The sequence below is a fragment of the Oncorhynchus masou genome, chromosome 9 (genome assembly GCF_036934945.1).
Source record: "Oncorhynchus masou masou isolate Uvic2021 chromosome 9, UVic_Omas_1.1, whole genome shotgun sequence".
Classification (NCBI taxonomy): domain Eukaryota; kingdom Metazoa; phylum Chordata; class Actinopteri; order Salmoniformes; family Salmonidae; genus Oncorhynchus; species Oncorhynchus masou.
In genome coordinates, this window is record NC_088220.1 from 58,353,793 (window position 1) to 58,378,482 (window position 24,690).

The 24,690-nt window shown below is 48.1% G+C and overlaps 1 protein-coding gene across 1 annotated transcript in view; it reads left to right on the plus strand.

Moving 5' to 3' along the window:
• The first annotated feature begins 5,634 nt into the window (after positions 1 to 5,634).
• The window catches only part of LOC135546327 (schwannomin-interacting protein 1-like), a 79,335-nt gene continuing 60,279 nt past the window's right edge, over positions 5,635 to 24,690 (plus strand). The window contains exons 1-2 of the mRNA XM_064974663.1: positions 5,635 to 6,080; positions 11,769 to 12,554. Of these exons, the coding sequence (XP_064830735.1) occupies positions 6,075 to 6,080; positions 11,769 to 12,554 (792 nt within the window). The 5' untranslated portion in view covers positions 5,635 to 6,074. The remainder of the gene's footprint in view (positions 6,081 to 11,768; positions 12,555 to 24,690) is intronic.

The window sequence follows — 24,690 nt, forward strand, 5'->3', positions numbered from 1 at the left end:
ATATTACACAAACTCAGCATTCCAATTCTATTTCACCCAGAAAAGAACACTCCGCAGATAGGCTCCTGTTTGGAGTCTGATGTGCTTGTCATCTTAATCTAATGAATGGCTTTCTACACTGTTCAGGGAAAAAATATGCCACTTTATGTTTTTCTAGCAACTCATTTCACACTTCATTAACGGCTAACGTTGTTCATCATATCAAATGCTACATTGATAGAATCAGGTGTTAATTGTCAACCTAAATGTAAGCAGCTTTCCTCAGCTAACCCATCCTGCATGAAACAACATGAAACACACACACACACACACACACAACCCTACCCGCTTTCTCTAAACTCACATGGTTTTAACACAGAGGCAATTGTCACATGGTTAGACTGAATACCTGTCTTTCACATACGCTGTTGATATTCAGTACCAGTGAGTTGTTTAGCCAGTCAAAGATCAGATCTCCATTGTGGACATCTGACATTCATCAATGACAGCCTGCCTCCCTCTCCCAATGCTCCCACAGGGTTTTGGTATTTGGTATCTTGGGGTAGAGGTAGTTGGTATCTGGGGACCGTTGCTCTGTAGCAGTCTCAGGTCTGGATTGTTTTTAGCCATCCGCCTAACAAGACATGGCAGGAGATTGTGACCTGAGAGGAGAGGGTTGTTAGAGTCCCCATGTGGGATTTAGTGTCTCCTAACCTACAGTGCCTTGCGAAAGTATTCGGCAACCTTGAACTTTGCGACCTTTTGCCACATTTCAGGCTTCAAACATAAAGATATAAAACTGTATTTTTTTGTGAAGAATCAACAACAAGTGGGACACAATCATGAAGTGGAACGACATTTATTGGATATTTCAAACTTTTTTAACAAATCAAAAACTGAAAATTTGGGCGTGCAAAATTATTCAGCCCCTTTACTTTCAGTGCAGCAAACTCTCTCCAGAAGTTCAGTGAGGATCTCTGAATGATCAAATGTTGACCTAAATGACTAATGATGATAAATACAATCCACCTGTGTGTAATCAAGTCTCCGTATAAATGCACCTGCACTGTGATAGTCTCAGAGGTCCGTTAAAAGTGCAGAGAGCATCATGAAGAACAAGGAACACACCAGGCAGGTCCGAGATACTGTTGTGAAGAAGTTTAAAGCCGGATTTGGATACAAAAAGATTTCCCAAGCTTTAAACATCCCTAGGAGCACTGTGCAAGCGATAATATTGAAATGCAAGGAGTATCAGACCACTGCAAATCTACCAAGACCTGGCCGTCCCTCTAAACTTTCAGCTCATACAAGGAGAAGACTGATCAGAGATGCAGCCAAGAGGCCCATGATCACTCTGGATGAACTGCAGAGATCTACAGCTGAGGTGGGAGACTCTGTCCATAGGACAACAATCAGTCGTATATTGCACAAATCTGGCCTTTATGGAAGAGTGGCAAGAAGAAAGCAATTTCTTAAAGATATCCATAAAAAGTGTTGTTTAAAGTTTGCCACAAGCCACCTGGGAGACACACCAAACATGTGGAAGAAGGTGCTCTGGTCAGATGAAACCAAAATTGAACTTTTTGGCAACAATGCAAAACGTTATGTTTGGCGTAAAAGCAACACAGCTCATCACCCTGAACATATCATACCCACTGTCAAACATGGTGGTGGCAGCATCATGGTTTGGGCCTGCTTTTCTTCAGCAGGGACAGGGAAGATGGTTAAAATTGATGGGAAGATGGATGGAGCCAAATACAGGACCATTAGGGAAAAAACCTGATGGAGTCTGCAAAAGACCTGAGACTGGGACAGAGATTTGTCTTCCAACAAGACAATGATCCAAAACATAAAGCAAAATCTACAATGGAATGGGTCAAAAATAAACATATCCAGGTGTTAGAATGGCCAAGTCAAAGTCCAGACCTGAATCCAATCGAGAATCTGTGGAAAGAACTGAAAACTGCTGTTCACAAATGCTCTCCATCCAACCTCACTGAGCTCGAGCTGTTTTGCAAGGAGGAATGGGAAAAAATTTCAGTCTCTCGATGTGCAAAACTGATAGAGACATACCCCAAGCGACTTACAGCTGTAATCGCAGCAAAAGGTGGCGCTACAAAGTATTAACTTAAAGGGGGCTGAATAATTTTGCACGCCCAATTTTTCAGTTTTTGATTTGTTAAAAAAGTTTGAAATTTCCAATAAATGTTGTTCCACTTCATGATTGTGTCCCACTTGTTGTTGAATCTTCACAAAAAAATACAGTTTTATATCTTTATGTTTGAAGCCTGAAATGTGGCGAAAGGTCGCAAAGTTCAAGGGGGCCGAATACTTTCGCAAGGCACTGTAACAGGTCATTTCCCCACTCAAGGCTTGAGGGTTGTACCACAGCCATGTCCAGTCCTGTTTTTGATGGTTCAGTGTCTGTTGTGTGGTTCAACTCGTCTTACTTCAAGGGGCTTCTTTTTATTCCTGCTCTTCTGACATGAAAGAAAAAAAAAGAGAGAGAGAGAGAGAGAGAGAGAGAGAGAGAGAGAGAGACTGTTCTCCCTGTGTGGAAGCCTCCAAGGTCACTGTCTGTGTTCCTCCGTCAGAGTGGGTGAGTTCCTGACGAGGCAGACAGCTTCCATTTCTCAACGACTGTCAGGCGGTCTGTTTTTTAAACGCCTGTGAGACGGATATAAGCAGAGGAATGAATATGTTCTCTGTTTTTCAGAGTATTACCTGAAAGTGTTTTTCTCTAGCCCTTATCTCTCTGTCAGTAATAGGACCTCAGTGATATCTGTCAGATAGATAGTTTCACCATGCAGCCCAGCTCTGGGTGATTGGCAGGTAGGCAGTTCCAGGTAGATCTGGGATGAATTCTGTGCCCCTCCGAGCGCCCATATGACGGGTGAGGCCTGTTGGCTGGCAGTTTCATAGCCACCTCACTGTTCATTGGCACTGCAGGGCACAGTGATAGAAACACAACAGGGTTGAGGTGCCTGGGGTGAGCCTTACTGTGTGATGTTGACTGGTGAACTTCCTTTGACCGCCTGTCCTAAATCAAAAAGTACAGTAAAAATCATCTGCAGTACGGTCTTCTTTTGAAGATTGGTTGAAGACATCGATCAAAAGCCTTCTGAGTGAACTGACATGGACATCTCTATCATGTCGTTGAAGATCTTCTCTGACGCTTCACAGATGTTTTCTGGTCCAATTTGTAAAGGGCAGAGAGGCATTTTGGATCAAATAATTGCTATGGCCTTTACTTGAAGGGAGGTAATAAAGGAACTTCAAGAAGGTTGGGTATCGCAGTGTGTGTGTGTGTGGGGGGGGGGGGTACGTAGAGGACTAAAACACACTAGATTAGCCTCCTGTTGACAAGCTAATTGCCTGGTGAGAGTGTTAACTCACCCACATCACGTTCTTCACTAGATGAGGAACCAAAAAGTGTCCCAGCTTCCCTAAAGGCATTTAACTATCTGGTAGCTCACTGCCTCTGTGACCAATTGGCGTTTGGGGGATATGTCTGATGAGAAGTGGGGGAAGCGGGAAATATGGGAATGGAGGGGGGGGTGTGAGGGGGAGATAGCGATAGGGCCCCCGCTGCATCTCTCTTTGGGGAGATCCCTGATGGTAGTGTCCCCTCTGTAGTGAGGAGAGTGTCTCAGTGAGGGGTCTTTGAAGTAGTGCTCTTTCATTACCAGGACGTAATCCTTTGTGCTGCTATTATATATTTATATATCTGCACACCGCTCCCATCCTCCTCCAATAAACTATGTTTAGAGGTTTAAATCTGGGCCGTGCAGCATACGTGTGTTATAGGTGGTTGTAATGCTCTGAGTCTTAATTTGATGCCCATGTCTGAAAATGCTGTACTGAACAAAATTATAAACACAACATGCAACAATTTTTAAGATTTGACTGACTTACGGTTAATATAAGGAAATCAGTCAATTGAAATACATGAATTAGGCCCTAATCTATGGATTTCACATGACTGGGCAGAGGTGCAGCCAGGCTCACCCACAATGAGTTTTAACCCCACAAAAGGGCTTTATTACAGACATAAATACTCCTTAGCATCCCCCCTGAACCTCCACAGATGATCCCGCAGGTGAAGAAGCCTGATGTGTAGCTTCTGGGCTGGCATGGTTACACGTGCTCGGTCTGTGATTGTGAGGCCGGTTGGACGTACTGCCAAATTTTCTAGAACGATGTTCATTTCAATTATCTGGCAACAGTTCTGGTGGACATTCCTGCAGTCAGCATGCCAATTGCACGCTCCCTCAAAACTTGAGACATCAGTGGCATTGTGTTGTGTGACAAAACTGCACATTTTAAAGTGGCCTTTTATTGTCCCCAGCACAAGGTGCACCTGTGTAAAAATTATGCCGTTGAAATCAGCTTCATGAGATGCCACATCTGTCAGGTGGATGGATTATCTTGGCAAAGGATAAATTCTTACTAACAGGAATGTAAATACATTTTTCCCCAACATTTGAGAGAAATAAGCTTTTTGTGCGTGTGGAAAATGTGTTGGGGTTTTTTTCAGCTCATGAACCATGGGACCAACACTTTACATGTCGCATTTATATTTTTGTTCAGTGTATATTACCAGTTCCAATCATAAAACATGTCAGAGGAATAACATGTTTGTGTTAACCCTGTCTCAACCCTGTGAGTGCAGCTGTCCATATGTGCATTCAACAGTGGTAAATCTCAGATGACAGTTTACCCACTGAGCACAGACATCAGTTCAACTACGACTTGTGAACTCAATGTGAAATCAACAAAACATTTCACCATGTCATTGGATTAAGGTTAAAAGATGGGTGAGAAAAAGACAAAATGCCCTTACGTTGATGATTTTTTTGCAAAACCAATTAGTTTCCCACATTGATTCAACATCATCACACTGATTTTTGGGATTAAAAGGACTTGGAAATAATATTGATTCAACCAGTTTTTGCCCAGTGGATGTTCTTTACTACCTTTGAAAAGAGGTAATGCACTATATGGAGAATAGGCCTTGGCCAAAAGTGAGATGGAGAATGAATGTCAGAGGACTCTAGCCAAAAGTAGAGCACTATCTGGAATAGGGTGTGATTTAAGACACAGCCAATGAATTCTGTGGACAGTGCTGCCCAGTGCCTCCCTACTGCATGGCAGTCTGGCAAAAGACTGAGACTAAACAGAGCTTGGTAACAAAACAGACCACAACCCTCTGGGCCAAAACACGGGTCTTTCCAGAAGACTAGATCCTTCTTTATGATCCTCAACAAAGCACTTCAGTTACAAAGGACATGACAGCAGTATCCTTGAGATGTCCAAGGCTGCTTATAGCTTATGTATTCACAGTGTGACAGAAACGGTTCCAAACCTATTCAGAGCACCAGGGCATCTTGAATTATTCAACTAGATATAGTGTTGGGCTCTTTCTTTCTCATCTCTCCGCTCTCTCTCTCTCTCTCTCTGCCTATATTTCTCTCTTTGGCTCTTTCCCTCAATATACCATTCACAAGGTCAGTGAGTGCAGAAGGCAGGGCTACTGTTCTGTCGTCAGTTTGTCCTCAGAGCAGCCTGCTGGGATTGAGCGCTGGAGAAGTTGAGACGCCGGTGTGGCAGGGAGCTTCTTTGCTTGTGTGTGAGCGTTAAGTTGACTGCACTGGAAAGCAGAGATACGTGCGAGGCTGACTTGTGCGGACGACAAAAACGCGCGGAGAGAGACACATTCACATTCTCTCGCCAATCACTCTGTGAGTTTGTGTGTGCATTCGCTGAACAGTAGAAGCGACGTTTGACGTCTGTACCGGGAAAGAAGAGAGGAGAGGCGATCTGGGAGCGCGCAATTATTTTTTAACTAATCTATTTAAACGTGTCTTTTTTTAAAACTCATTCTCGGGAGGGCTCAAGGGTTGGGCTCCGCGGCGGATACACACAGAGCAATGACTGGACTGGCATACGCTCTCAACAATCTACCGGCTTTCTCTAATATCTCCGGGTAGCGGATAATATCCTCACCATCTCCCGAGTGTACTGACAAATAAAGACCCAATTGTTGACTGGTATTGACTTTAAAATGTCTTGAGACAAGAGATCTTACAGAGAAAATGACAGTAAGTATTGGTGCTGCGTTTGTTGTTATGACTATTCAACCCATAGGCTGGGCTATTTGCGTTACCTTAATGTATGTCTTCTATAGGTCATCGGTCATACTAGATTTATTTAGAATAGGCTGTTTTCTGTCATTCAGACATTTTAATATAGGGCGTTTGCAGGTTAGTAGACTATCATTAGTACAGTCGGTGCTTGAGCTGGTTCATTATAGGATATAGGCTGTCTTATTCAATAGCCTATATCATCCTAACCATGGAGGGGTAAACATTGTTTATTGATATGTAGTGCAGTGTGGTCTATTGATAGGAACCCTGTCGTCTGTGTGGACTCGTTATTTTGGTTGTCATCTGCGTTGTGAAATTGGATGGTACTGTCACCTCTGTTGCCGGGGGATATGAGGTTTTCCGTTACTTTTTTGGGAACATTACATCATTTGAGGATGAATGACTCTGCAGATGGCTATTTGCGCTCTATCTGTTTATGAAGTTGATACAGTATTTACCTGCATTAAAGGTTTGTATTAATTGGCATCGACTGAACACACTTTACCACAGCGGGTAGGCCATTGCACAGAGCAGAGGTTTGGGTAGCCTAAATGACACCATGAGGCATGGGCGTTAAATGTAATGGCCGTTTAGCCTAATAAGCAAGTGCAAACTGGTTTTGTAGCTTATTCAAAAGTACATTAAAACGACAGGGGTTTATTATTGTGGCCAGTGTCCCCTCCAAGACACGAATTAAACCCAAAACACCCGCCTTGCTGTCGGGGTGGGGTTCCGCGCAGCTGTCAATTTGCATGTATTGTACGGCCAAATCCACCCAGTGTAGGCTACGAGGTTAATCGGAGAGAGGATGAACCAAAGCGGGGCCCACCGCTCCCCCGCCCGGATGTCTTGACGGGATTTTTCTCCTTCTGAATCACTTTAAATAATAAGGCTACACATTTTACACGGACTCAAATGAACCGACGCCAAACATTGTATTAATATGATAATACAGGAGCTGGAAGCGTCACTTTAATTCCGACGTGTTTGATAGGCCTAGAGCTGTTCTATTCTTTTTTAGAATTATACAGGCTACGCTACACTCATTCCCACCAATTGAGCCGTTGCCCTTTTAACGACTCGCAGGTTGAGATTTAAAACGGATTCCCACGGCTTCCCCACTATAGGCTAAAGTGGTAGCCTACTTTAATGGCTGGAGCTAAAGGAAACACGCCATGATCCCTTATCTAGCTTCTTAGTTATAATGTACAGAGTAGGCTAATATAATCGTTTTTGAATAATCTTGGAATGGCAGGCAGACTTTCGAATAAAAGCAACCGGATGGATCATTGTAGCCACATTGTAACGAACGCGCACCACTCTTTAAACGCCTGCGCATGGATTCGTGACCTCGTGTAGGCGATGTGTCACATGTAGCCTACACAACATTCTGATCTCGAATCTTAATCATAAACGTGACTGAACTCGGGGATATGGGGCGAGGTGCAGGCTGCGCACATATGTCCCCCCGCCTAGATGTCAACTAGCCTACTACGACATTGACACGAGGTGCAAGCTATCAATCGGTGTGTCAACCCCCTTTTCAGATGTTGTCCTTGTTAAAATAGTGCACATTCACAATATAAAATCAATGTAACGAAACATTGCCATTTTGCGAGAGTGTGAGTTACAGTGAGCCACTATTGCCAGCAGCTCGACTGTTGCCAGCCTGACACCCCCCCCCAGATTATACTGGTTTGTCTGGGTCTGGGAGAGTAAATGAAATAGCAGTCCCGGTGGATGTAGAGCGGAGGTGTTAGAAAGGATTAGAACAATCTATCAAACAAGGATCTTTACTATAAAGATATTGTATGGGTATTGCCTAGAATGAGCAAAGAATTATAAAGGTACTGAAATTGTTTTTAAATCCAAGTCTCTGGATGGAACAATGGTCCATGTTCCATAAAAAAAGGTTTATTAGGTCTGAATGAAGTTGTGTTCTGTATAGTTACACTGCGTCAATAAATTGAACCTCTCTAAGGAGTTGAGTCACAGTTTTGAATCACTGGGTAGATTAATTCAACTGGCGACTAACATCAGTAATGACACAGACATAAAGTTAGGTGTGCTGTGTATATATTAGGTGCTGGTATCATTTTAATCTGCAGGTCTGCTTATAAACTGCATATTATTAAGCAGACCTTAAATATTAACTAGTGGATACCACGTTTATGTCTCTGTGTCCAGTATGAAGGAAGTTAAGAGGTCGTTTCTCCAGCCAATGCTAACTAGCGTTAGCGCAATTCTTGGAAGTCTATGGGTATCTACTAGCATGCTATGGGTATCTACTAGCATGCTATGGGTATCTACTAGCATGCTAAGTATCCCTTTAAGATACGTCTTATCGAATGTGGTTGGTGGGAAAAAAGTTACTGTTGAGGTGCTTGTCTCTGTTGGTGGTTGTAGTGATTGTTTTTCATGTCATGATTTGACATTTTTGTATTCAAATGTATTGCAATCATTTAATCAACACTTTGTGAACTCCTTTCTTTGGTGTATTTCAAAATGAACAGGCCACAAGAAAAATGAAGGACAATAAACATCATCAATCAGTCAGTCTTAGTGTGTTGGATGCATAACAATTTGTTTTTCCAGTTGTGACTTTGAATAAATTGCTGCTGCTTGTTTTTCATTAACTTTTAAAAGTGATGCCAGGCGCTATGTTAATGCGGCCGCTGAAAATAAGAGGTGAAAACACCCAAAGAGGTTCAGGTCACGCTGAGATTTGTGGAGGCCCATAAACAAGGTGGGCATTTTCATTAAGTTGGTAATCAATCAGACAGTGATTGCTCTGGCACTGGGCAACAACAGCAACACACACTGTGGCCTCACACTGCAGACAGTCAAGGTCAGACAGCCACCCTGGACTCATCCGTTTAAGTCACTCACAGCCACTGCAATGCATGTTATATATAAAGCCATGGCAGTGGCATTCACCTCGGGACGATTGGAGAAAGAGATTGGTATTCCTCACATTGACCATTATTGTTGGGAAGACTTTGCCAAAGACACAGATAAGGAAATACATTGTGACAGCATCTGCCTCTGATTAACAATTGGAAATGGGAAACTATGTGATATGTGTGATGATAGGAGAAATCACTGCTCTCTCTCTCTCTCTGGCTCAGCTGTTACAATGCAAACCTCAGATATGAACAAACAGGAGGAGAGAGTCAGTCTGAGAAGAGAGGAGAGAGTGGGTCTGGGAGGAGAGGAGAGAGTGGGTCTGAGGAGGAGAGGGAGGAGAGAGAGGGGAGAGGAGAGGAGAGTGGGTCTGGGAGGAGAGGAGAGAGTGGGTCTGGGAGGAGAGAGAGAGTGGGTCTGAGAGGAGAGGGAGAGGAGTGGGAGTGGGTCTGGGAGGAGAGGAGAGAGTGGGTCTGGGAGGAGAGGAGAGAGTGGGTCTGAGAGGAGAGGAGAGGAGGAGAGTGGGTCTGGGAGGAGAGGAGGAGTGGGTCTGGGAGGAGGGAGAGAGTGGGTCTGAGAGGAGAGGAGAGAGTGGGTCTGGGAGGGAGGAGAGAGTGGGTCTGGGAGGAGGGAGGAGAGGAGAGGAGAGAGTGGGTCTGGGAGGAGAGGAGAGTGGGTCTGGGAGGAGGGAGAGTGGGTCTGGGAGGAGAGGAGAGAGTGGGTCTGGGAGGAGAGGAGAGAGTGGGTCTGGGAGGAGAGGAGAGAGTGGGTCTGGGAGGAGGAGAGGAGAGAGTGGGTCTGGGAGGAGAGGAGAGAGTGGGTCTGGGAGGAGAGGAGAGAGTGGGTCTGAGAGGAGAGGAGAGGAGAGAGTGGGTCTGGGAGGAGAGGAGAGAGTGGGTCTGGGAGGAGAGGAGAGTGGGAGGAGGAGAGGAGAGAGTGGGTCTGGGAGGAGAGGAGAGAGTGGGTCTGGGAGGAGAGGAGAGAGAGTGGGTGGGTCTGGGAGGAGAGGAGAGTGGGTCTGGGAGGAGAGGAGAGAGTGGGTCTGGGAGGAGAGGAGAGAGTGGGTCTGGGAGGAGAGGAGAGGAGAGGAGAGGAGGGGAGAGGAGAGGAGAGGAGAGGAGAGGAGAGGAGAGGAGAGGAGAGGAGAGAGTGGGTCTGGGAGGAGAGGAGAGAGTGGGTCTGGGAGGAGAGAGAGTGTGTCTGGGAGGAGAGGAGATGTTGTCTCTGGGAGGAGAGGAGAGGAGAGGTTGTCTCAGAGAGGAGAGATTGTGTCCAGGAGGAGAGGAGAGGTTGTCTCAGGGAGTAGAGGTTGTCTCAGGGAGGAGAAGAGCAGTTGTCTCAGGGAGGAGAGGAGAGGTTTTCTCAGAGAGGAGAGGGTGTGTCTGCAAGGAGAGGAGAGGTTATCTCAGAGCGGAGAGAGTATGTCTGGGAGGAGAGGTTGTCTCAGGGAGGAGAGGAGAAGAGAGAGTGTGTCTGGGAGGAGAGGAGAGGTTGTCTCAGGGAGGAGAAGAGAAGGGAAAGTGTGTTTGGGAGGAGAGGAGAGGTTGTCTCAGGGAGGAGAGGAGAGGTTGTCTCAGGGAGGAGAGGAGAGGTTGTCTCAGAGCAGAGAGAGTATGTCTGGGTAGAGAGGATGTCTCAGGGAGGAGAGGAGAGAGTGTGTCTGGGAGGAGAGATTGTCTAAGGAAGGAGAAGAGAAGAGAGAGTGTGTCTGGGAGGAGAGGAGAGGTTGTCTCAGGGAGGATAAGAGAAGGGAGAGTGTGTTTGGGAGGAGAGGAGAGGTTGTCTCAGGGAGGAGAGGAGAGGTTGTCTCAAGGAGGAGAGGAGAGGTTGTCTCAGGGAGGAGAGGTTGTCTCAGGGAGGAGAGGAGAGGTTATCTCAGGGAGGAGAGGAGAGAGTGTATCTGGGAGGAGAGGAGATTGTGTCTGGGAGGAGAGCTGGTCTCAGGGAGGAGAGGAGAGGTTGTCTCAGGGAGGAGAGGTTGTCTCAGGGAGGAGAGGAGAGAGTGTGTCTGGGAGGAGAGGAGAAGAGAGATTGTGTCCTGGAGGAGAGGTTGTCTCAGGGAGGAGAGGAGAGGTTGTCTCAAGGAGGAGAGCTGGTCTCAGGGAGGAGAGGAGAGGTTGTCTCAGGTAGGAGAGGAGAGGTTGTCTCAGGGAGGAGAGGAGAGGTTGTCTCAGGGAGGAGAGGTTGTCTCAGGGAGGAGAGGAGAGGTTGTCTCAGGTAGGAGAGGAGAGGTTGTCTCAGGGAGGAGAGGAGAGGTTGTCTCAGGGAGGAGAGGAGAGGTTGTCTCAGGGAGGAGAGGAGAGAGTGTGTCTGGGAGGAGAGGTTGTCTCAGAGAGGAGAGAGTGTCTGGGAGGAGAGGTTGTCTCAGGGAGGAGAGGAGTGGTTGTCTCAGAGAGGAGAGGAGAGAGTGTGTCTGCGAGGAGAGGAGAAAGTGCGTCAGAGAGGGACTGAAACGGTGCCAAGGAAATTAATGTAGAGTAAGGAAGTTCTACCGGGGCAGGAAGTGTTCTGTGGTTGTTGGTCTCAAACCACAACAGTAATCTCTGTATGCACACTTCCCTAAATTCTCTGTTTGTGTCCCTCTCTTCCTCTCTCTCTCTCTTTCAACCTCTATCTTTATCTCAATATCATCATTTCTCTTTTCAACCTCATTGTTTCTTACCTCTATTTATATCTCTTTTTCTCCATTCCTCCTCTCTCCCACCTTTCTCTCCATCCCTGTTTCTCTCTCCACTGCAGGACTACCGGGAGGATGGCATGGACTTGGGGAGCGACGCCTCTAGTCGCTCCAGCTCCGAGTCCAACTCCAACAAGGTGACACCCTGTTCTCCCTCCTTAGACCTGGCATGCCTGGAGGACTACAAGTCCTCCCCATCTCTGGAACTGGCAACCTTAGAAGGGGACTACAAATCCTCTCCCTCCCTGGATCTGGCAACCCTGGAGGATGAGGACTATGAGGAGGATGAGGACTACCAGGAGTACAAGAAGAAGGTGATTGAGGAGTGGAAGAGCGAGTACGGGGACGACTACAGCTCCCAGCAGGCCCCTGGCCAGGAGGAGGGTGGGGTTGTGGTAGGTGCGCCAGGCGGAGGATTCAGGAAGCCAGTGAACAGCCGCAGCCTGGCCGAGGAGTTCCAGGATGTGAAGCCTCCACCCCTTCCTACTCACAGTGGACACACAGCCACCTTCGCTGCTGCCGTGCCTGAGGAACTGAAACAGAATGGCAACCTGATCCTGCCCCACTCCCCTATCAGGCCAGTACCCAGGGGCACGGGGGCCACCAAGCCCAGCCACAGGCGCCCCAGCCGGGTCAGAGGCGGCGTTGGAGGAGGGGGTGTTGGTGGAGGAGGAGGAATAGGAGGACGGATGGGGGGATACAGAGAGGAGGAGATTGTGGAGGAAGAGTCCCTGCCCACCATGGACTGGGCAGCTCTGGAGAGACACCTGGCGGGGCTGCAGAGCAGAGAGCAGGAGAACCAGAACCTCAATCACAACCACAGCCTGGGAAAGACCGCCTACACCTCAGTGAGTGGAGACGTTTGTCTGTGTGTATGTATGCAGGCATGTCTGTGTGTGTTTGCGATTTCTGTGACTTGGTGTTGGACGGTGTAGGATGAAGCATGGAAGTGTGTCAGTTGTGAGGATGTCAGTCATGGTGGTGGATGGTGTAGGATGAAGCATGGAAGTGTGTCAGTTGTGAGGATGTCAGTCATGGTGTTGGATGGTGTAGGATGAAGCATGGAAGCGTGTCAGTTGTGAGGATGTCAGTCATGGTGGTGGATGGTGTAGGATGAAGCATGGAAGCGTGTCAGTTGTGAGGATGTTAGTCATGGTGGTGGATGGTGTAGGATGAAGCATGGAAGCGTGTCAGTTGTGAGGATGTCAGTCATGGTGTTGGATGGTGTAGGATGAAGCATGGAAGCGTGTCAGTTGTGAGGATGTCAGTCATGGTGGTGGATGGTGTAGGATGAAGCATGGAAGCGTGTCAGTTGTGAGGATGTCAGTCATGGTGGTGGATGGTGTAGGATGAAGCATGGAAGCGTGTCAGTTGTGAGGATGTCAGTCATGGTGGTGGATGGTGTAGGATGAAGCATGGAAGCGTGTCAGTTGTGAGGATGTCAGTCATGGTGGTGGATGGTGTAGGATGAAGCATGGAAGCGTGTCAGTTGTGAGGATGTCAGTCATGGTGGGACAAATCAAGCCAGATATTGTATGAAGTAGTGCGTGAAAATCCCTCAGACAAGGAAAAAGGTTGTGGGTCACTGGGCCTGTGCTATTGTTGGTCTCACAGATAGTAGAATGCTGGTATTTATACGGGCAATAATTGCAACAGCACAATATATCTCCAGTCTCCAGGTTCGAAGGGACTCCCACCCTGCTGTGTGTGTGAGGGTTGTTGAACATGTTCACTGTCTTGTTTTCCTGCTTTCTCTGTGATCCCTGAGGATTGCGTCATGCGGTAATCCGACAGTTATCTGTGTCAGGTGGACTTGGGGAATATTATATGTGTGCAGGAATGCTGGGATAAGGAGAGATTAGTGGGGTAATGTGGCACTAGGCTATGTGCTGCTGCTAGCTGTGTGCTGCTGCTAGCTGTGTGCTGCTGCCAGCTGTGTGCTGCTGCCAGCTGTGTGCTGCTGCCAGCTGTGTGGTGCTACTGCCAGCTGTGTGCTGCTGCTAGCTGTGTGCTTTTGCCAGCTACAGTATGTGCTGCTGCTAGCTATGTGCTGCAGCCACCGGTGTGCTGCTGCTACCAGCTACAGTATGTGCTGCTGCTAGCTATGTGCTGCTTTCAGCTGTGTGCTGCTGCATGGAGTCCTGACTCCTTCTCAGCTCCCAGTCAATCTGCAGGGCTGGAGGAGCATGGTAAAACACAACAGGGCTGGAGGAGCATGGTAAAACACAACAGGGCTGGAGGAGCATGGTAAAACACAACAGGGCTGGAGGAGCATGGTAAAACACAACAGGGCTGGAGGAGCATGGTAAAACACAACAGGGCTGGAGGAGCATGGTAAAACACAACAGGGCTGGAGGAGCATGGTAAAACACAACAGGGCTGGAGGAGCATGGTAAAACACAACAGGGCTGGAGGAGCATGGTAAAACACAACAGGGCTGGAGGAGCATGGTAAAACACAACAGGGTTGGAGGAGCATGGTAAAACACAACAGGGCTGGAGGAGCATGGTAAAACACAACAGGGCTGGAGGAGCATGGTAAAACACTGCAGCTGGAGGAGCATGGTAAAACACAACAGGGCTGGAGGAGCATGGTAAAACACAACAGGGCTGGAGGAGCATGGTAAAACACTGCAGCTGGAGGAGCATGGTAAAACACTGCAGCTGGAGGAGCATGGTAAAACACTGCAGCTGGAGGAGCATGTTAAAACACAACAAGGCTGGAGGAGCATGGTAAAACACAACAGGGCTGGAGGAGCATGGTAAAACACAACAGGGCTGGAGGAGCATGGTAAAACACAACAGGGCTGGAGGAGCATGGTAAAACACAACAGGGCTGGAGGAGCATGGTAAAACACAACAGGGCTGGAGGAGCATGGTAAAACACAACAGGGCTGGAGGAGCATGGTAAAACACAACACGGTTGGAGGAGCATGGTAAAACACAACAGGGCTGGAGGAGCATGGTAAAACACAACAGGGCTGGAGGAGCATGGTAAAACACTGCAGCTGGAGGAGCATGGTAAAACACAACAGGGCTGGAGGAGCATGGTAAAACACAACAGGGCTGGAGGAGCATGGTAAAACACTGCAGCTGGAGGAGCATGGTAAAACACTGCAGCTGGAGGAGCATGGTAAAACACTGCAGCTGGAGGAGCATGTTAAAACACAACAAGGCTGGAGGAGCATGGTAAAACACAACAGGGCTGGAGGAGCATGGTAAAACACAACACGGCTGGAGGAGCATGGTAAAACACAACAGGGCTGGAGGAGCATGGTAAAACACAACAGGGCTGGAGGAGCATGGTAAAACACAACAGGGCTGGAGGAGCATGGTAAAACACTGCAGCTGGAGGAGCATGGTAAAACACAACAGGGCTGGAGGAGCATGGTAAAACACAACAGGGCTGGAGGAGCATGGTAAAACACTGCAGCTGGAGGAGCATGGTAAAACACAACAGGGCTGGAGGAGCATGGTAAAACACAACAGGGCTGGAGGAGCATGGTAAAACACTGCAGCTGGAGGAGCATGGTAAAACACTGCAGCTGGAGGAGCATGATAAAACACTGCAGCTGGAGGAGCATGGTAAAACACTGCAGCTGGAGGAGCATGGTAAAACACAACAGGGCTGGAGGAGCATGGTAAAACACAACAGGGCTGGAGGAGCATGGTAAAACACAACAGGGCTGGGCAACTCCAGTCTGGGAAGGACCAGCACCAACACAGCTAAATTGAAGATCCTGATTAGTTGATTATGTTTAATCAGGTGTGTTGGATCAAAATAAAACCCAGGAGCCCCTGTTGACCTCCCCTGGTCTACGGCCTGTGAGTATAAGGATGTGGCAGGAAACAAGACATGCCTATTCGATGGATCATTTGTTTTGGTGATGTTGTGTTTCGCCCAGCAGAGGGTGCTGTTGCAGTGTCATATGACTCACCGCTGCAGGATTTCAGATCCACAAGCTCCATCCAGGTCTGGCACTGGCAGGTTGACAGGCTACATATTGGAGTTGTTTTTTACATGACAACAACCAGGCATAGAGAATGTTGCTTCTGATGAATGTTTTATAGTTGATTGTCAGCTTGTGGTTAGGTGTGAAGAGGGCTGGAGAGATGTGGTTATAGAGTATGCTGGAATCTTGTCAAATCTGACACACACACTGTTTGTTGCCTATTGAGGTCAGCACTTTTGAGTCACTTGTTTAAATGTGTGTCTGCTGGAGTTTGTCTATTTGTCTGTTGCGTGTGTGTGTGTGTGTGTGTGTGTGTGTGTGTGTGTGTGTGTGTGTGTGTGTGTGTGTGTGTGTGTGTGTGTGTGTGTGTGTGTGTGTGTGTGTGTGTTCGTGTGTGGTCTGAGAGACAGGAGGAGAGCAGTGAGGCTCCTTCGGCATGCTAACACCCAAGCCACTCCTCTCGGTCCTGACAGACAATAGCTGCTGCTGCTGTCATTGTGTGACTGTCCTGGAGGGCTCTATCTCCCTCAGGCATGTCTGGAATGTGGGGGTGGGGGGGGGTGACAGAAAGGGAGAAAAGGTCAAACATGGTATCTCCAATACCATGCTGTATCTACAGTATGGGTCATTCGCTTGTGTCAATATTCATTACCTGTGTTCTCTGTGAAGCAGGAAGGTCAGCTCAAGGGTATTCCACATGCCTTCTGTGGGGGACGCCTCCCTCCCTCCTTCCACCGAACTCTCTCTCTCTCTGGGATAAGGGACCGCGCAGGGAATGTCAGAGTACTGTAGAGAATAGTAGTGGTTATAGTTATAGATGGGACAAACACACACACACACAAATACACACACATACACACTTGGTTTGTATAAGGTTTAGTGACACAGGGCCTACTGATAACACCTACAGTTTGCGGACCGTATACTAGGCCATGGAATTGTGATGTCCCTGCGTAGATAAGGAACTGGAAATAGCCATGTAATCCTGACTGAGCTCGGAGGAGAGATATCAGAGCAGAGACGAGGGTTGGACTGAAACAAACTTATTTCCTGTATGAATTCCAACATCCGGAGCACTTCTGCTATTTCCCAATATGGGAATGTCATTGGGATACACAGATTCAGGATACTGTGAGAGGACGAAGACATGTGGGAGAGGAGAGGAGAGGAGGGGGGCTTCTAACATGTTACATTTTAAGACATCCACTCAGGCCACCCACAGCCCAGCCAGACGGAGGGGAAGAGGGGTGGCATGGATGGGTTTGGGGTCCTCTGAGAGAGCTTCCAAAACAGCTGGGCTTTTAAGAGGGCTGGAGGTAGGGTGCATACCTTATTAATGCAGACAGACAATATGCATTTGTATGTGTTATCTACAGTTTGCCACATCTACATCTACTTGTACTGAACCTCAGCTACGATAGTAAGACCAGACCCTGGGCCAGTCACACACACACACATCGATCCCTTAGGTGTGTCCGCTTCCTGCTAGCCGGCCTTTCATTGCCATGGCAACCGTCTCCACAGTGTTTGCCCGGCTGGGAAAGGAAGTGTTGATTAATGTGGCTGGCTGTGTGGAGCTACAGTATGGCCACCGTTCAGCCTGCTGCCTGCTGCCTGCTGCCTGCTGCATGCTGCATGCTGCCTGCTGCCCATACACCACAGAGCCAGTCAGTCTGTTTCTGTGTGCCTCTGTGCTATTGGAACCATGAACCACTGGGGTTAATAGCTGTGTTTCGTTAGGGTGGAACAGGGGTGTGGTATCCACTCTAATATCTCCCTCCTCCCCCTGGATCTTGGTTAGGAAATAGAAAGGGGAAAGAATTTGAGGTGAGGGGTAAGGTGTGGTGGCACGTGGCGGTCCTCTCCACCCAAACCAACAAAATGATGTTATCCTTCATAAGGGCCGAGGTTAAAGAGTCAGTGAAGGCCTGTGTGCTTCAGAGGCTGTGAAATCATTTACCTCATAGCAAAGGTACTTTAGTACACATGTATGTTTAGTACTGCATTCACATTTGTAAAGGCCTATAGGACACAGGAAAATATATACATTTATTCAGACACACGAGCACAGATCCAGTCAGATCCAGTCAGCTGTGGGTAGACGGTGTGCTCAGTAGTGAAGCTATGTTGTGACATGCAGCGCCCCTCCCATCACTCACATACCAGTGGAAGAGCAGGGAGATAGGGAGGGAGGAGCTCGGCCTGAAGCTACATGTATATAAACATACACACCAGAGGAGGCTGCTGAGGGGAGGACGGCTCATAATAATGTCTGGAACAAACCATGTGTTTGATACCATTCCACTATTTCGCTCCAGCCATTACCACGAGCCACCAAACTCCTGTGGCACACACACATCATGTATTCAGTGCAACATGGCTCAGCATGTGTTCCAACTTCAGTTTTGTGTGACACACATACACACAATCATACTTGTACATATTTTCAACAGAATGCGCCTTTGAGCTAAATCCCTCGGCATGTATCGCAAGCATCAGCACGAGGCTATAGCACATAGAGGACACAACACTCAGCGACTGTTCAACATGCGAACACACGTTTCTGTCTGTTTGTACCTCTGCATGTGTAGCAACATATCTCACAGGACTCACATCCGTAGCATATCACCACACAGCAAAGAAATTGAAAAGGCACACTGGCTAATGCTTCCTGATGAGATCAAAAAACATGCACATTGACTTGACCACACACCACCCACATCTACCCACATCTACCCACACCACCCACATCTACCCACACACCACCCACATCTACCCACACACCACCCACATCTACCCACATCTACCCACATGCACTGATACACACGTTTCTGGCAGGGCAGGCGGCATCAGTTTGTTTCCCTGTCAGGTTTTATCATGGGATCAGAGGAGGGATAAAGATATCAGCATTTACCATTGACCCTGTTAGATCAGCTCTGTGGCTGACTAAAGTAATGGAATGACAACATTACAGGAACGTTTTCCTCAAGCTGTCGCTATCTACAAGCACGCAGCAGAGACAAAGCCTGAATCAACAGAGGAAGAGTGGAAAAAGCTGTCCTAGATAAGCTCACATGGCTGAGGAAATAGAAGTATGTAACAGAGATAGTGTGTTGAAGCAAGGGAAGAGAGAGAGGTGCAAAATGGAGCCGTGGAAGTGAGAGATTTGAATTGCTTGCCTTCTCTCAATCTCTCCTTCTCTTTTTTTTCTCTCTGCCTCTCCCTATCTCTCTCTCTCTCTCTCTGTTTGGACTCTGTGATTATGTGGTTGTTGTTCTGGGTCTGAACTCTGCCCTGAGCGCTCCAGTACTAACCACTACCCTCAGACTGCAGTCAGCCCTGTGCCACGTTGAGAGAGAGAGAGAGAGGCGGGGGGAGAAGATTGTAGGGTAAGAGAAGTTTCTAGTGCAGGCACTCATAGAGGATATATAGAAGCAAAACACTGGGGAATGATGATAGAGGAGAGGAAAAGAAAGAATGGAAGTTGGAGAGAGAGAGAGAGAGAGAGAGAGATGGAGGAGAGAGAGAGAGAGAGAGAGAGAGAGAGAGAGATGGAGAATAAGTGGTAGAGAGATAGGGCAGTAGAGAGTGGATGGGGTTGGGTGGAGGGCAGTAGAGAGTGGATGGGGTTGGGTGGAGGGCAGCAGAGAGTGGCTGGGGTTGGGTGGAGGGCAGCAGAGAGTGGATGGGGTTGGGTAGAGGGCAGCAGAGAGTGGATGGCGGTTGGGTGGAGGGCAGCAGAGAGTGGATAGCGGTTGGGTGGAGTGCAGCAGAGAGTGGATTGGGATTGGGTAGAGAGCAGCAGAGAATGGATTGGGGTTGGGTAGAGGGCAGCAGAGAGTGGATGGGGTTGGGTGGAGGGCAGCAGAGAGTGGATGGGGGTTGGGTGGAGGGCAGCAGAGAGTATATAGGGGTTGGGTAGAGAGCAGCAGAGAGTGTCTGGGGGTTGGGTGGAGGTGTTTGGTGACAGGGTTAAGAGGTGGGAGTTGATAGGCTAGGATCAGGTGGAGGGTGGGAGGGAGAGAAAGGTTCAGACCAGGGGAGTGCAAGGGGGGTTCGAGGTGGGCAGGGCCATGGCCAGGTGCTGGGGCTCCGGTGTCTGGTTCAGCCCCCAAGCGTCTGGGACTCTCCCTAACCCGCCTGTGTGTGTCTGTACCCGCTCTAGCACGTCAGGCCTCCTACATAGCTCTCACACACACTCCTCACACACTCGCGCTGTGGGCAGACCGTGCTGTCCAGGCTTCAAAGTCGGACTGTTTTCTCTCTCCTGCTGGTGCTCTACACATGTTTCTGTTACTGCTTCAAGGTTCTGGCTTTTCTCCAATTTTCCTGCGAGCGATCGCCAGCGGCTGGGAAGATCGTTTTTTTAATTAGTGGAATAGTTTGCAGCTTAACCTTGGATTCCACACAGCAAGTTGGGCAGTACACCCAGGTAAAAGTCCACTCCTCTCATATCAGGGGTGGTCACCTTAGTATAAACGTTGTACTTTGGATTGTAACTTGTTGTTTAGATCGTTTTGCACACTCTATTGTGCTTATCCTTTTTGACGAATGATATTGTCAGTTACTTCAATGTGTTATTGTACACAGAACATGTAGAGGACTGTAGGTTGTACTCTTTCATAGACCCACTTCAGTGATGCTACAGTCCAGCGTTCCACAGCACAAACACAGAGAGAACGAAGAGCCTGTGTGTTTCACCATAGACCCAGCACAGAGGAAGACCACGTGGCTTTCAGTAGCCGGAGGGGTGTTGTAGATTCTCCACCACTGTCTGCTATGTGGCGTCTAACAAAGAGCAGGTGTGTCTTGGAGGAGGAGGGAAGAGGGGGGGTGTTCCCAACCATGATGCCTTATTACTACCTGGGACTCGCTGTTCTCTCTCTCTCTCTCTCTCTCTCGCTCTCTCTCTCTCGCTCTCTCTCTCTCTCTCTGTCTTACTCAGAAACCACCCCTGTCATCATACTTAGTTTCCTGTGCTAATGACTACTCTTTCATGCCATGTTTCCACCTGAGAGAGTTTGACCTGGCTAAGATCCAGTTTGAACCAATACATTGTGACAATCCGGCAACATTGTAACTCTGTGGTAATATAGTCAGTCAGGCTCTGTCCTCTCTGCTCTGTCCTCTCTGCTCTGTCCTCTCGGCTCTGTCCTCTCGGTTCTGTCCTCTCTGCTCTGTCCTCTCTGCTCTGTCCTCTCGGCTCTGTCCTCTCGGCTCTGTCCTCTCGGCTCTGTCCTCTCTGCTCTGTCCTCTCTGCTCTGTCCTCTCGGCTCTGTCCTCTCTGCTCTGTCCTCTCTGCTCTGTCCTCTCTGCTCTGTCCTCTCTGCTCTGTCCTCTCTGCTCTATCCTCTCTGCTCTGTCCTCTCGGTTCTGTCCTCTCTGCTCTGTCCTCTCTGCTCTGTCCTCTCGGTTCTGTCCTCTCTGCTCTGTCCTCTCTGCTCTATCCTCTCTGCTCTGTCCTCTCGGTTCTGTCCTCTCTGCTCTGTCCTCTCGGCTCTGTCCTCTCGGTTCTGTCCTCTCTGCTCTGTCCTCTCTGCTCTGTCCTCTCGGCTCTGTCCTCTCGGCTCTGTCCTCTCTGCTCTGTCCTCTCTGCTCTGTCCTCTCGGCTCTGTCCTCTCTGCTCTGTCCTCTCTGCTCTGTCCTCTCTGCTCTGTCCTCTCTGCTCTGTCCTCTCTGCTCTGTCCTCTCTGCTCTGTCCTCTCGGCTCTGTCCTCTCTGCTCTGTCCTCTCTGCTCTGTCCTCTCTGCTCTGTCCTCTCTGCTCTGTCCTCTCTGCTCTATCCTCTCTGCTCTGTCCTCTCGGTTCTGTCCTCTCTGCTCTGTCCTCTCGGTTCTGTCCTCTCTGCTCTGTCCTCTCTGCTCTATCCTCTCTGCTCTGTCCTCTCTGTTCTGTCCTCTCTGCTCTGTCCTCACAGCTCTGTCCTCTCTGCTCTATCCTCTCTGCTCTGTCCTCTCTGCTCTGTCCTCTCGGCTCTGTCCTCTCTGCTCTGTCCTCTCTGCTCTGTCCTCTCTGCTCTGTCCTCTCTGCTCTGTCCTCTCTGCTCTGTCCTCTCTGCTCTGTCCTCTCTGCTCTGTCCTCTCGGCTCTGTCCTCTCGGCTCTGTCCTCTCTGCTCTGTCCTCTCTGCTCTGTCCTCTCGGCTCTGTCCTCTCTGCTCTGTCCTCTCTGCTCTGTCCTCTCTGCTCTGTCCTCTCTGCTCTGTCCTCTCTGCTCTGTCCTCTCTGCTCTGTCCTCTCTGCTCTGTCCTCTCTGCTCTGTCCTCTCTGCTCTATCCTCTCTGCTCTGTCCTCTCGGTTCTGTCCTCTCTGCTCTGTCCTCTCGGTTCTGTCCTCTCTGCTCTGTCCTCTCTGCTCTATCCTCTCTGCTCTGTCCTCTCGGTTCTGTCCTCTCTGCTCTGTCCTCTCTGCTCTGTCCTCTCTGCTCTATCCTCTCTGCTCTGTCCTCTCTGCTCTGTCCTCTCGGCTCTGTCCTCTCTGCTCTGTCCTCTCTGCTCTGTCCTCTCTGCTCTGTCCTCTCTGCTCTGTCCTCTCTGCTCTGTCCTCTCTGCTCTGTCCTCTCTGCTCTGTCCTCTCGGCTCTGTCCTCTCGGCTCTGTCCTCTCTGCTCTGTCCTCTCTGCTCTGTCCTCTCGGCTCTGTCCTCTCTGCTCTGTCCTCTCTGCTCTGTCCTCTCTGCTCTGTCCTCTCTGCTCTGTCCTCTCTGCTCTGTCCTCTCGGCTCTGTCCTCTCGGCTCTGTCCTCTCTGCTCTGTCCTCTCGGTTCTGTCCTCTCTGCTCTGTCCTCTCTGCTCTGTCCTCTCTGCTCTGTCCTCTCTGCTCTGTCCTCTCTGTCTGGCGGTGGTGACTTTGCAGTGAACATAATCAGAGGTTTGTTTTGTTCAGCCGGGGGTCTGATTTAGCTGTTGGTCTGGAGCCGTGTTGTCTTGTTGTGGAGGAAATGTGCTTGAGGACTAAACCACCTGGCAGCTACAACAGGGAGTTTGACTGCGTCCCAGGTCCCAGTGACTTGGTTTGTCTGGTGCTAATGCCGTTGGCTCTCTAACCGTGTGTGGTCAGCCCTGTATAAGTTCAGCTCGTGTGGTTTGGTCAGGACCCTGTACGGTCATTGATGTTGTGTGGGCATGTTTTAGGAACCTTGAGAGTTTGTGGTCAAAGAGTGTTGGAGTCAGTGGGTGGGGAACTGTGCTGTGGTCCAGCTGTTCTAACATGACCATGTGTCTGATCACAACTAGATGTCAACCGATTATGGTTTTGCAACGCCGATACCGATACCGATTATTGGAGGACCAAAAAAGCCGATGCCGATTAATCGGGCAATTTTTTTTCCCCATTTTTTTCTTTGTAATAATGACAATTACAACAATACTGAATTAACACTTATTTTAACTTAATATAAAACGTCAAAATCAATTTAGCCAAATAAATAATGAAACATGTTCAATTTGGTTAAAATAATGCAAAAACAAAGTGTTGGAGAAGAAAGTAATATGTGCCATGTAAAATGTGTGCCATGTAAAAAAGCTAACGTGTAATTAAGTTCCTTGCTCAGAACATGAGAACATATGAAAGTTGGTGGTTCTTTTTAACATGAGACTTCAATATTCCCAGGTAAGAAGTTTTAGGTTGTAGTTAATATAGTATTTATAGGACTATTTCTCTCTATACCATTTGTATTTCATATACCTTTGACTATTGGGTGTTCTTATAGGCACTATAGTATTGCCAGTGTAACAGTATAGCTTCCGTCCTTCTCTTCGCCCCTACCTGGGCTCGAACCAGGAACACATCGACAACAGCCACACTCGAAGCATCGTTACCCATCGCTCCACAAAAGCCGCGGCCCTTGCAGCGCAAGGGGAATAACTACTCCAAATCTAAAAGCGAGTGATGTTTGAAACGGTATTCGCGCACACCCAGCTAACTAGCTAGCCATTTCACATCGGTTACACCAGCCATTAGGCTGATAGGCTTGAAGTCATAAACAGCGCTGTGCTTACGAAGAGCTGCTGGTAAAACGCACTAAAGTGCTGTTTGAATGAATGATTACGGGCCTGCTGCTGCTCAGTCAGACTGCTCTATCAAATCAGACTTAATTATAACATAATGACACACAGAAATACGAGCCTTTGGTCATTAATATGGTCGAATCCAGAAACTATCATGTTGAAAACAAAACGTTTATTATTTCAGTGAAATACGGAACCGTTCGGTATTTTATCTAACGGGTGGCATCCCTAAGTCTAAATATTCTTGTTACATTGCACAACCTTCCATGTATGTCATAAGTACGTAAAATTCTGGCAAATTAGTTCGCAATGAGCCAGGCAGCCCAAACTGTTGCATATACCCTGACATTGCGTGCAATGAACGCAGTTATAACTAGTAATTATAGTTATAACTAGTGATTATGATTGATTGTTTTTTATAAGATAAGTTTAATGCTAGCTAGCAATTTACCTTGGCTTCTACTGCATTCGCGTAACAGGCAGGCTACTCGTGGAGTGCAATGGTTAGAGCGTTGGTCTAGTTAACTGTGTGGTTGCAAGATTGGAACCCCTGAGCTGACAAGGTGAAAATCTATCGTTCTGCCCCCGAACAAGGCAGTTAACCCACAGTTCCTAGGCAGTCATTGAAAATAAGAATGTGTTCTTAACTGACTTGCCTAGTTGAAAAGGTGTAAAAAAATAAAATAAAACATTTTTGTAAATAATTGGAAATCGGCGCCCAAAAATGCCGATTTCCGATTGTTATGAAAACTTGAAATCGGCCCTAATTCATCGGCCATTCCGATTAATCGGTTGACCTCTAATCACAACCACCATCTCTGCGTCACACACACACCTGGCCCTGACATTTACAAACTTTCACTGATACAATATATAGAGAGTGAGCAGAATACTGTTCACACGCACGTACTGTACAACACAGGGAAACAAATATGCTGCAGGTTTCAGGTTTGGCTCTGGTGTAAGCAGCCAGACAGGACTGGCACAGGAAACACATTCACATCCGCTCTCAATAGATGTCAACGTGCA